This window comes from Coccinella septempunctata, chromosome X (genome assembly GCF_907165205.1).
Source record: "Coccinella septempunctata chromosome X, icCocSept1.1, whole genome shotgun sequence".
Taxonomy (NCBI): Eukaryota; Metazoa; Arthropoda; class Insecta; order Coleoptera; family Coccinellidae; genus Coccinella; species Coccinella septempunctata.
Window position 1 is genome coordinate 10,934,204 of NC_058198.1, and position 12,129 is coordinate 10,946,332.

The following is a 12,129-nucleotide window of genomic DNA, read 5'->3' on the forward strand; positions in this document are numbered from 1 at the left end:
CGAACGACTGGGCCAATAGGCATCGTTTCTGAAATACTGACAGTACTATTCAGGAATATCGGAACAGACGGTCTATGTAACAATATAGAGAGTATCATATAGCCACGTTTTCATGTAGAGTATTATAAAATAATTCTCCTCCATCTCACCCTTTGTGTAGTACTTTCCTTGAAATTCCCTCCAGAATTCCTACGAAAATTGTGAAAAATGAATTGATTTAATCTTATTTCAAAGCAACCACGTGAAGTGAAAGTAAAAACAGAACTATCGGAATTTCCTCCAAAAAATTCCCATGGCATAATTAATAAATTCCGAAGAAAGCACTCTAGATATTTTGGAAAAAGTCAGGAAATAATTTGAATTTTTTGCCGCAAAGTGCGGCCAAAATGAACTGAAAGTGTGGCGCCAGTCGGTCCAAATCGTGACAGTATACGGGAGTCGGATAGTCAGTATTATGTAGACGGGTAACGCCATCTATTAGAGTTTCACTGAACTAATCTGGGTGGGTAGTCAAACTAAAAAGTTGTCTGCAGAGCTGCCATAGAGTTTTCATTGTCAGATCCTAGATGTCGCGCAGGTCGACATGTAGTTTTCAGAGTTGAAATTCTTATTTCATCGAATTAGATCTAGCCTAAAGTATTTATCGAATGTTGATAACACAATAGGAATATTTAAAGCTTTCCTGAATTCATTACTCTTCTCCTACTGCTAAACATTTGTCATAAGATTGATTAAAACCTATTGACTGCTCACTTACCAAGTACTGAATTATTGAACGACTGCGGAATAAGTTTCCGTAGTCCGTAGAGAAATGAATAGTTGCCTTTATGGGGCATTACCTATAGACACAGTAACTCTTACAATTTCCAATAATGAAACTCTGATTGTAGCTGTCCTATACAGACAAGAGGCCAAGATTAATTCAGAACTTCCCAGAACTGTTTACTGGGATAAAAAAAAAACATTTTCAAAATTTTTTATTAAATTTTTTTAAGCGTCTTAACAACTCAATCTTTCTTCTGAACTTTCTTTCCAGGCTTTGGTGACTCTGGATTACTCTCACCTTCAGTCAGCCAAAGTTCTATGTGACATGGGCTAGACATGTATGGGTTTATTCTACCATGAGCACGGTATGTTCGTCTTCTTAGGCAAGGAGCTCTATTGACCTAAAAGAAAAAAGATACACATGTCAAATCGCAATAGTTTACAGCTCTAGTAGTTACAAATAACCATATCTTTTTATTGTTAAAGTTTACATCAGTGCCCACCTCCGATTTTGTCGTCCATTTTTTTTTTGAGATAAAGCATTGTATGAAAAATCGATTGGTACATGTCCCAAATTCGGGAAACTTGTAGTTTGGGAAATATGATTTTTCAAAAGTATTATGAAAATTGCGAATATTCGTTATAAATCCGTCGAATTGTAATATTCTCCCTGTTCGGCGATTGAATAACTGAATCCAATCATTTATTCGTTTCATTAATATCTTCTGATGGTATTTTCATGTAAAAAAATGATTTTTCACTGTCCCAACCTAAACTAACCTAACCTCAAAACCATCATTTATATTTTCATCTAAAATTGATAAATTCCCCACATTTTTCAGAATAAACTAACTGAAAACGTTAACTCATTGAGTTCTCTTAAGGCTAACATTGGAATTTATTGAAACTGGTGAAAAAATCGGTGACAAAAATCCAAGGTGGACAATAAAGTGAACAGGAGCCCATTTCATTTCCTTGTCAACATCTTCAAAACTCTTATTACAACAGAATTCACCTGTCCATAAGGCAAGCTAAAAATTTCAGGTAAGTCTTTTGCTTTAATAGTATCATTTATTGATTTATGAAGATTGTTAACCAGAGTGTTTACTAAATGTCTTAAAGCTTCTCAGATGCACAACAAATTATGAAACTAAACAATAACTGCACATTCAAATGATTATTTGGTTATTGGATAGGTGGAAAAGATTATGTGACATCAGATAATTAACAAACAGAAATCCTACCTGAATATGATCCACCTTAAGTCTATCTACATCAAGACCACTGTAGTCAGCATTACTTTCAGCATTCCTTAATAGCTGAAGTAAAAATTCCGCAGATTTTTTTGGCCAACGTCCTTGAGTTGTTCCAAACTGTTTAGCTTGAGCACAACGTCCAACACCACCATTGAACCTTCTGAATGGTACACATTCTTTATGGTCAATAACATTCTTCAGATAGGCAACAGCTCGTTTCAATGGCATCTTTCTGATAGCATTTGCTGTTTCACAAGTGTTCTATAAAAATATTTATATTACCACTACTCAACATATATAAGATGCACAGAATATTACTCAGTAAATAATATCAATTAAATGCCTACCATGCTGCCAAGATGATATTATAGCATGTTGGGAATAGAAGCACTTTAATTTGCAATCAGCTGATACAAACTATACTATTGTTTTTTGAGATGTTAATAAAATTTTATACCTTAAAATGAACCCTAAGGTTTGATCCTCTAGCCTTGCAGCTTTTGGTGGCATTATCTGGCTCTCTAGCGTAACGACCCATTTTTTACCTACAATAAAATCAGAGTAAATAACAATAATCCACACAATTCATATGAATATGAAAAAAATATACATTCACTCAAATAAGAAGAAATTCAAATTTTCGACTCTTGAAATAAAGTAAATGGATGAATAAGACTATCGTATATAAAAAAAGATTTTAAATACCAAAACAAACTGGACCGCTCCAAGTATGTTTGATGAAGGAAGAGAAAACTATTAGGTTAAGACAAGGTAACCTAAAATCGAAGAGTCACAGAACATTGCATAATGTCAGTGTCATGTGTCATGTTTGAAAAAGAAGAACTTCCAAATTGAGGTACAGTTTTTTTTCTGATACAGCAATAATTCAAATATGACTGAGATAATAGAAATGTTTTTGGAAATCTAATGGAACTAATATTATAGTAGGCTTAGCTGTACTTATAACTTACATTAATTTTTACTTTTGTTAACACTTTTTTTCAGATGGGACCTGAAAAAGAAGATTTTTCATTCCTTCTTATGTCAAATCCTCTTTCCCTCTTTGGTCAAATTGACAGAAAAACAAATATCAGTTTCTAAAAATATTAATAATATTTGGTGAAAGAAAATCTATATGAATTAAATTATCTATTCTCATGTATGCTATTTGAAATCATTTCCTTTCGCAAACTGCATATATGTAGTTTCATAAAATGTTTTGAATTAGAACGCACTGACGGAAGGATTAGATCAGATTTGATGAATCAGAATTTAATGACATCAGCTGGTGATCAAAACTCCCACGAACGTCGAAAACATATGTTCACTGACAAACAACGTGTTTACTTTTCTATGTATATAAAGTACGAAATGTAAAAATATATCTTTTTGATACGCTTGATATTTGAATAGATAAAAATGATGAGAATAAGCTACTTAATGAAAAAGTATTACTGAAGTTATTGCCTTTACTAGTTCCCATTTCAGGTTTTAGGTGGGTCAGAAGTGGTTTAAATGTTCTGCAAAATGTATAATTTGAGAATTTCAGACTTCACATCTGATGGAGACTAATAATAAAAATAAGAGTAAAGATATAGATTGGTCTAGATATGGACTTGGCTCAGAAACTGCACAAAGAGTCCGTGCTAATACTAGCGGATTTGTTGACTTATCTAACAATTATGAATATAGTGTAGGGGGCCATCAGGCCTTTGGAGCTAATGAATTATTTGCCGAAGAACAGGTATATTTCCACAATTGTTACTTCTCCTGGTTTATTCCAATTTGGCTCTGTACTGTCAACATTTTCTGTACATATTTGTAACACTCATTTACAGGGTGATGTACCATGGTGGAAATCAAACTTTTTTATATCACAACCCGTTTTATTTGGAACATGGGATGGTGTATTCACCTCATGTTTGATAAATATCTTTGGGGTCATTGTCTTTTTGAGATCCGGATGGATTGTGGCTGAAGCAGGGGTTTTGAGTGCCGTGTTGATGGTTTTATCAACAGGTAACCTATTGAATTTTACACTTTGGCTTATCTCAAGTATTTCAATTTTTTTCCAGTATTCATTGCTCTTATAACTGTTCTATCTTCCGTCGGAATATGTGAGAGATGTAGAATTGAGAGTGGTGGTGTATATTTTGTGATTGCCCATGTACTGGGATCCAAATTTGGCGGTTCTCTGGGATTACTTTACTGTTTTGGTCAAGTGAGTTAGTAGATTCAAAAGAACGTATTATACGACAAATGAAACAAAGCAATGCCCATTTTTTTTTTATTAATTCAAGGCTGTTGGTTGTGCTCTCAATGTACTTGGTTTTGGTGAATCTATGGCTGAACTGCTTGGTCTTGGAAATTCAATATGGGCAGTTAGATTTATAGCAGGAGCAGCTGTTCTTCTGTTAGGAGTGATTAATGTTGCGGGTGTCAAGTGGGTGATAAAATTGCAATTTATCCTATTACTTGTTTTGCTATTGGCAGGTCTCGACTTCATGGTTGGCAGCTTCGTACATACAGACATAGGTACGATTACAATGAAATGTCAGCATATTATGAAGATTTTGAATGAATGAAAATGTTCGTTTTTTTTCAGAGCATGGATTTGAAGGATGGCTCTCGAACAATTTAGAACTAAATATGTTCCCCAACTTCAGTTCAGGCAATAATTGGTTTATAGTATTTGGTGTATTCTTTCCAACAGTGACAGGAATACTTTCTGGTATAAACATGAGTGGGGATCTAAAAGCCCCATCTACAAATATTCCAAATGGATCTCTAGCAGCAATAAGTACAGGCACATTCCTCTACCTTGTTTTTGTGATATTTTTAGGAGCAACTTGCAAAAGGAGTTTTCTGCAGAATGATTATTTGATCGCAGCAAAAGTATCTGCCTTCAGTGTCTTATTATTAGCGGGACTATATGTTTCCTCAATGTCCAGTTGTCTTGGAGCTATGTATGGAACGCCCAGAGTCCTACAGTCGATCGCTTTAGAAAATGTGATACCAAGTATCAGCATTCTTGGTAGCGGGGTGAGTATTTTAAAAAGAAAGTTGATTTATCTATATCAGTCTGTGAAAGAAAGTTTTTTTTATGTAAGCACATGTTTATTGGTGAATTAATTTTTTTCAGAGAGGTCCAAACAAAGTACCATTGTATGCAATGAGTGTTGTTGCTTCTGTAACAGTGGCTTTTATTTTGATTGGAGAAATAAACGTGTTAGCACCTATAGTAACAATGCCATTTCTGTTAACGTACGCCAGTGTAGATTACGCTTATTTTGCTCTTGCCCAGACGTTTGACATACAACACCAAAGAGAACAAAGATTCCATAAACCAAGAATTCAAAGTTCCAACATAGTTTCCGAAGAAAACGATTTAGATATATTGTTTCCAGAGAGGACCAGACATAAAACTTTGAGGGCAAGTATTTCTAATAAGTTGATAGTTGAATCTACTTTTCTTACATTAATGTGCATCGTTTTAATTTTCTAGGGCGAATCGAGTTCTGGAAGCCCCAGCAGTCCAGAAGAGAATGACGATTCAACATTGATATTAGCAAAGACACATATCCATTCCAAACCGAAAAACTGGTATTCAAATTTGTGCAATAGATGGTTATCCTTGTTTGGCGTAAGTACTTCGCATTGATCGAATTGGATATATTCATATGAAAATTATTTTATTCAGGCCGCCTCGAAAATTGTAATAATGTTCCTGGTGAATTGGGTTTATGCCATTATCTGCATAACGGTGGTGTTTTTCGTGTGGTTGTACATAGGTACAGCAAACCCTGCTGTAAAGCCAGGTTTAGCTGCCGAATTCAAGTTTTTCAAATGGTTGAGAGTTGTTCTACTGCGTTGTATGGGGTGAGTATACAGAACATACGGATTTGATTAAAGGCAACTATCCTGCACGAAAAACTCGGCTACTTCATTTCAGATGATTAAATGAGTAGATTTCTTCTATGTAGTTTACTCTACGGGGGTAGATCTACTTTAATTCTTGTTTAAAGTTGTCCACACAATCTTGCCCGACGTGAAAATGGGGTAAAACCGCAATATAGCACTTTGTCAACGAACATTCCCAAGAACACTTTGAATAGTGTCTTCGTTTAAGCCTTACCTCCCTTAATACACCAATGACTATTTCAGTCGTCTGTTTTCCGCAGTCCCGTATTTTATTGAAATCGCATTAAACTCCAAGGTATGATACCTCCGCCATCTTGATGAAAATTTTATTTCGTCAATTTTTGGTGAAATAAGACTCACCTCCTTTGAAAACACCCTGTATTGTAGGGATCATTTAATTTAATATTGCACTATTTTCAGAAGACGTGTATACGACTATGAACAAATTGTTGTTACTCCTGTTCACCCAGGGCTGAACGTTACATCTTCTCAGCTTAACGAAGATAATGAAGATTTTGCCAACAGGAGAAGATACCATCAATCAGCGACAGTGCATGGACATATGGTCAACATTGACGATTGATCTAATCAGCTTATATTTTATTTATTGAATTGTATATATTTTTAATACTGTTTTTGTATAATCTGAGAAACCAAAAGTGAAATTATTTTCTGAAATATTTTTGCAATATACACATGGTGTTGTATATTATGTATTATTAACATAAAAATTGCTTACATAACTATGTTTTATTGTTTACTTTAATCTCGACACGAAAATAAACCAATAAAAACAGACTTTGGACATAAAATTCAACCATCTATCAATAAAAAAGCCAAATTTGATAGCAATAGTCAAAATTAAACAAATGAAGCATTTTAACGATTGATTCGTTCAATTCCTTGAAATTGATAAGATATATACAATTGTATATATTAAATCAGAGAATATTTTGCCAAAACCGATTTCCTGAACTACATTCCCTGAAACTACCAAAAAATATATATTTCATATCGTTCAACATGATAAAATAACGATAATTTTCTCCAAATTCACTACAGTTTATACTTTGTGCCTATTATGAGAACGTTGAACCCCCAATAATGAAAAAGTAAATAATCTCAAAATATTTATTTCGGTGGAGTACATTAAGGATGAAATTACGGCCAGTTCAAAAGATTTTCGAGACCAAAAGACGGTTAAACTTTGCTCTCTGCTGTTAACGTAATAAAATGAACAACTCAAAAACCGAATATCAATTATTTACATTATCCTAAAGAGAATATTGAACTGATTCTTCTGATATATACATATGTATATAAATTATATTTAGCACAAACTATTGATCTAAAATTCAATAAATTTGAATTTGATTGTATCTGAATGTGGAAAGATTTCTCATTGGTTTTAGATTATTTGAATTTTGGAACGATCCTTCATTTGCACTAAATCTCAAAATATATACCGAGTGAACTGAATGTGGGTAAAATAAACTTGAGGCTTTTAGGAACAAAAATTACATTAATTTTGGCATTCCACCAACATTTGTCATGTGGAAGTTTCGACATGTACCAAACTTATAATTTGAAAAAACGTACAGAGAAAATTCGAACCAAAAAAAATCCTTTGTACACTTCTGCAAGGTCTTTATGGACTAGAACTGTCATTCATGTTCAAACACATGTAAAAAGGCAGAAGTTAGCTTGAAATCTTAGGCGACGTAGTTGTATTGATTAGGGTTGTCTTTATCCCTTTCCATGTAGTCCCTGTCGATGAGAGACTCTATTCTTTTCTTCAAATCTGCTGGCTGAAGATTAAAGCAGAAAGAATCAATTGAAATCGTTTTGTTGTCAGTGGATCATTCTTACCTTAACAGGGAATTTCAACTGATTATACAACTCACTGATCAGTAAATTGTGACTAAGCGTTTTTCTCATCTTCATAATACGCACTATCGCTGCATCTATTTGATACTGCCGGTCCTGGAATACTCTTTCTTCAGTAGCCTTTTGTTCTTCGCTCTGAAAATGGATGAAATTTTTCAAATCTACTTTTCGTAATTGTTAGTCGAACACTTACTGTTTCTTTCATCTGAATTTGGTTTATCTTTATTCTAAACAACTTATTGACAAACTCATTGTTGAATTTGAATTTATCATTATCCTCAACCTCTCTTCCTTTTGGAATTTTAACTAAAACTCTCGCTTTGCCACAAGCTAAAGATTGCAGAGTCCGTCTCAATTCCCCATCTTCTATGTTAGTTACCACTTTTATATAGTCAAAGGACAATTCATCATACTTATTGAAGAGCAGTATAACCAAAGTTTGAAATAGGGAAACAACTAATTCTTTTGGTCCTGCTCGGAATTGGGCTTTAAGCACACAATGGCCCAACGTCGGCTGCCACTGTAATTTTCGTCCGCTGTGTTTACTTAAATAAAAATCTTTGAAAATGTCTTGAAATTTAACCATTTCCTCTGGAAGGGTAACATCTGTAGCTGTATAAGTAGGCCAATATCCCATCGTTAGTATATTGACCGTCATGTCTAATGGAATAAGGTCTTGAGCATTATTCAAGTGCTGCTTGAATGCAATATTTATGTCTTTACTGAGTTCCATGTCTTTGAACATTCCTTCTAATTTAGATGTGAAACCACCACCACATTCTTGCTTCAACTTACTAAGCATACTTTTTTCGGAATCTACACTGGCTGATTTTCCAACCAGTAACCGTTTCGCCAGGTCTTTTTTATAGAAAGCCTCAAAAACATCTTTGCCGTGTATAAATCGGAACAAAACCATTATTTTGTCTAATAAACGCTCAAGTTCTTCCTCCGTTGCTTCTTTATTACCTGCTCGGAGCTTGGAATCCACGAATTTAGCTGGAAAATAAAATAGAAAGCAATAAACAAACCATTACATAATAGCAATTGAATCCAAGTATTTTTCTGTTTATTTGCTGATAAGTGTAATTGAGTAAATTTAGTGAATCCACAATATTATTGGGAATTCTGAAAACTACAGAATGTTGAATTTATATGAATTATCACTGGTTTGAGAATAAAAAAAAAGAACTTATTAAAATAACTTATGCAATTTCAAATTTATATGATGAGAAATTTATTGTGCAACAAATACAAACTTGACTGAACAACATGAAAAAAATGAGCATATTTAACTTACCAATAAGTTCTGCAGGTTTATTAGTTCTTTGATTGATGAAATATTCGAAAGCCTCCTTCAATGAATTGGAGAACTTCTCGTTTCTGTTGAAGCAAATTTGCACAACACTGTCCATCGTGTCTTTAAAGTCAAGGAGCTCCTGAACCATCGTTTTGTCTTTTTCAGGATCTATGACTATGGTACGTCCCCTTTTCTTGATATAGGCATTGAAGGCACTACACAATTCTATCAAACCATTCTTCACTCGACTGAACAGCTGATATAAGAGTGAAAGATCGTCGATTCGATTTTCTTCCAGCAAACTATCTAGACCCTTTTGAAGTATATTACTTATATGCTCGCTCAGGAGTTGTTTTTCAACTGTATGGATCAACTGGTATTTGGTACTTGAATCTAAGTAGTGAATGACTCGTTCGTTCTCCTCCTCAATTCTTTTGTGGACGTGACTCAAGTAGGCAGGAACCTCGAACTCTTGCATTAGACGTTGGCCTTCTGTCGCATATAAACGTTCTGTGGACTGGAGGAACTTTTGTTCGAAAGCACTTTCATATATCTGGAGGTCTGTTAACATTCTAAGTAAAGATTTAAGTAAAGTTCTATCTACTTTATCCCCATGACGTTCTTTCTCGATCAACATTAATAATCCCTCGACTATGCGAGTCTGAACTAATGTGTTCAACACAATATACTTCCTAAACAATTCCAAACCCATATCCCAAATAGAACTAATGTTAGGATTTTGCAGTACATAAGTTCTATCTAAATACAAGAATATACTACGAATCATTATCATCTGATTACAGTGGCTCAACCATGTTTCGTTCATTTTCCTGAGGAATAAAAAACGATCCATATTTTCTGATAAAAATTGTTGTATATTTTGACAAACATGGGTCTCTGTCAAAGTATATAAATTAGTGTACAGGGTATGGGCCATCTTATGATTGCACATATTTTCAACGGCTTGATACAATTCCTCTAAAGAGTACTGATTTGGTTTGGACTGTTGTATGGCTAAAACTGCACTGCTTAGTTTTTCCCATGTCTGATCTCTATAGTCATCAGGTAGTTTTGGTTCACCTATGGAAAGCCAAGATATTATTCCAACCGGATCGAAGGGAGCAACACTGTTCAGTAATACTACAATGGAACATCATTCCTACTCTAATAGTGTTATAATATCATTCTAATGATTTTTAAACAGTTCATTGTTCAGAAAAACTTGTTTCGATGAAATCAAATCCAAAACGAATACATCCCCATTTAATATATTCTCGATATTATTAATCGAGAAGTTCGCTCCACTAATCACCTAATTAGCATTCAATATTGATTTCTAATTCTTTTCTCATGCATTGAACTAAATAAATAAAGGAGGATTAAGAAAAACTCGAGACGCAAGGTTACTAGGACAGTCCAATATGGACTGTAGTTCTCATTCAAATATCCCTTTTTGTGTTATCTGCAGAAATTAAAATTATTTGAATCAAATAGTTTCAAGGTACTTAGGGAAAAATAAGAGAACAACACATTCTAGTTTTGAGAATTTGAAAGAAGGATTTGATAAGCGAATATGTAGAAATTTTTAACAATATGATATCGTCCATTACAATCACTCTAAATGAGTAATGAAAACATAATAACACTATTCATTGGATAAGTCTTATCCAGATTTAATTCATGAAGGACGTTAAACAGAGTAATTAAGTATCAAAAATGTATACCAATCGGTCATCATTAACCTGTATCCCGAGCACCAATTAGAGTTAGAAAAATGTTATGAAAAGTTGGGAGATAATGTTAAGGTTTCATTCAGATTTTCAGTTTATTACAATCACAAAGGTAATAAAATGATCAACAATATGAAATCAATTGCTTGTACTGTAACTTCGATAAAGGTGAATGGGAGAACGAACAGTCGACTAAACGACAGCTAATAATGATTGGTTTTACAGCATTTGAGATACTCAACTAAGAAATTATGTTAGCATTGTCTTCACAAGATAAGCAAAGCATTTATTGAGTATCTTACTCACTTTTAAGATTTTTGATAACAATTTTTTTAGCTGCTGTAGGCTTCAATTGGACCATGTTCAAATTTCTACTGAAACCATTGCCGACCTGAACATATCCTACATTTGAAAAGTTCGGTCTTCTATTGGGGTCTACTGAATTATCACTCATATTTTCGTCAGTTTCGAACAATCTCCTTAGTTTACAGTTTGGTGAACCTGATGTATCTACAGACCTTTGAAAAGGACAGTTGTCCTCTTGTTTACGTTGCCTGGACATAGAAAAACATAACAATATAAACTAATTATTTCTTAGTCTGATTAAAAAAAAATAAACTGATTACATCAAAAATTTTGCTTTCAGTGTAAGAATGTTTTGCTTCAAACTGTCAAAATTTAGATGAAAGAGGATGGCAGAATGTCGAAACGCGCCAAATTCAAATAATTTCTAATTTCTGGAGACTGAAAGAAAAATCACTTGTTTCATTTATCTTGCAATATGTCGGTTACTTGAAACCTTAAAAATTTTCAATATAATTCCGCGTGATTTGAAACAATTACAAAATTATCTATAAATAGCAGTTTTTAAAAATAGATCTACAGATCTCTTATCATTCTGCGAAATTTTATGAAGCATTTAAAAGCTGCAGTAAAACCTTTTGTTTCATATATCGATTGCGAGTTTCAGTGAAAGGACAAATCCAAAACATTTTTAATCAATTAAAAAGTTATTGCTAATTACTCATATCTATCATGCACACTATCCGATAGATGTCACCCCATGTAAAAACCGTTTCATATCTCCTTTTAAAAAGGTTTTGGTTTTGAAATTAATTTTTGAATTTTCATTATAATTGTGCCAATGCTTAGGAAAATTCTTTTCTAAACTGTGTCGTTGTGCTTATGGCAATATTATAGTATAACAAAGGATCATAACAGGAATTCATTAATTCGATGGGATACAGATCGAATAATACTTTACTATATATTC

The 12,129-nt window shown here is 33.6% G+C and overlaps 3 protein-coding genes across 5 annotated transcripts; 1 reads left to right on the plus strand and 2 right to left on the minus strand.

The window, feature by feature from the left end:
* Positions 1–964: 964 nt before the first annotated feature.
* On the minus strand, positions 965–2,841 carry LOC123321494 (60S ribosomal protein L17-like). 2 transcript variants are annotated; one of them, XM_044909132.1, is made up of 4 exons: positions 2,727–2,841; positions 2,479–2,566; positions 2,010–2,282; positions 965–1,166 (listed from the first exon to the last, which is right to left on the minus strand). In XM_044909132.1, the coding sequence occupies exons 2-4, from the start codon at positions 2,557–2,559 to the stop codon at positions 1,008–1,010; spliced, it is 513 nt and encodes a 170-aa protein (XP_044765067.1). In that variant the 5' UTR covers positions 2,560–2,566; positions 2,727–2,841; the 3' UTR covers positions 965–1,007. The 2 variants fall into 2 exon arrangements, with proteins under 2 accessions (XP_044765067.1, XP_044765069.1); XM_044909134.1 differs by having other exon boundaries at positions 2,706–2,752.
* Positions 2,842–3,093: 252 nt separating this feature from the next.
* Positions 3,094–6,688, plus strand: LOC123321371 (solute carrier family 12 member 8). 2 transcript variants are annotated; one of them, XM_044908916.1, is made up of 10 exons: positions 3,094–3,516; positions 3,571–3,765; positions 3,860–4,040; positions 4,097–4,242; positions 4,322–4,556; positions 4,627–5,063; positions 5,164–5,454; positions 5,527–5,664; positions 5,722–5,900; positions 6,366–6,688. In XM_044908916.1, the coding sequence occupies exons 2-10, from the start codon at positions 3,583–3,585 to the stop codon at positions 6,523–6,525; spliced, it is 1,950 nt and encodes a 649-aa protein (XP_044764851.1). In that variant the 5' UTR covers positions 3,094–3,516; positions 3,571–3,582; the 3' UTR covers positions 6,526–6,688. The 2 variants fall into 2 exon arrangements, with proteins under 2 accessions (XP_044764851.1, XP_044764849.1); XM_044908914.1 differs by having other exon boundaries at positions 3,095–3,516; positions 6,363–6,688.
* A 371-nt stretch (positions 6,689–7,059) lies between these two features.
* Positions 7,060–11,630, minus strand: LOC123321370 (cullin-4A). Its single transcript, XM_044908913.1, has 5 exons — positions 11,163–11,630; positions 9,127–10,206; positions 8,023–8,825; positions 7,812–7,964; positions 7,060–7,750 (listed from the first exon to the last, which is right to left on the minus strand). Exons 1-5 carry the CDS (start codon positions 11,416–11,418, stop codon positions 7,655–7,657), a joined length of 2,388 nt encoding a protein of 795 aa, XP_044764848.1. The 5' UTR covers positions 11,419–11,630; the 3' UTR covers positions 7,060–7,654.
* Positions 11,631–12,129: the final 499 nt, after the last annotated feature.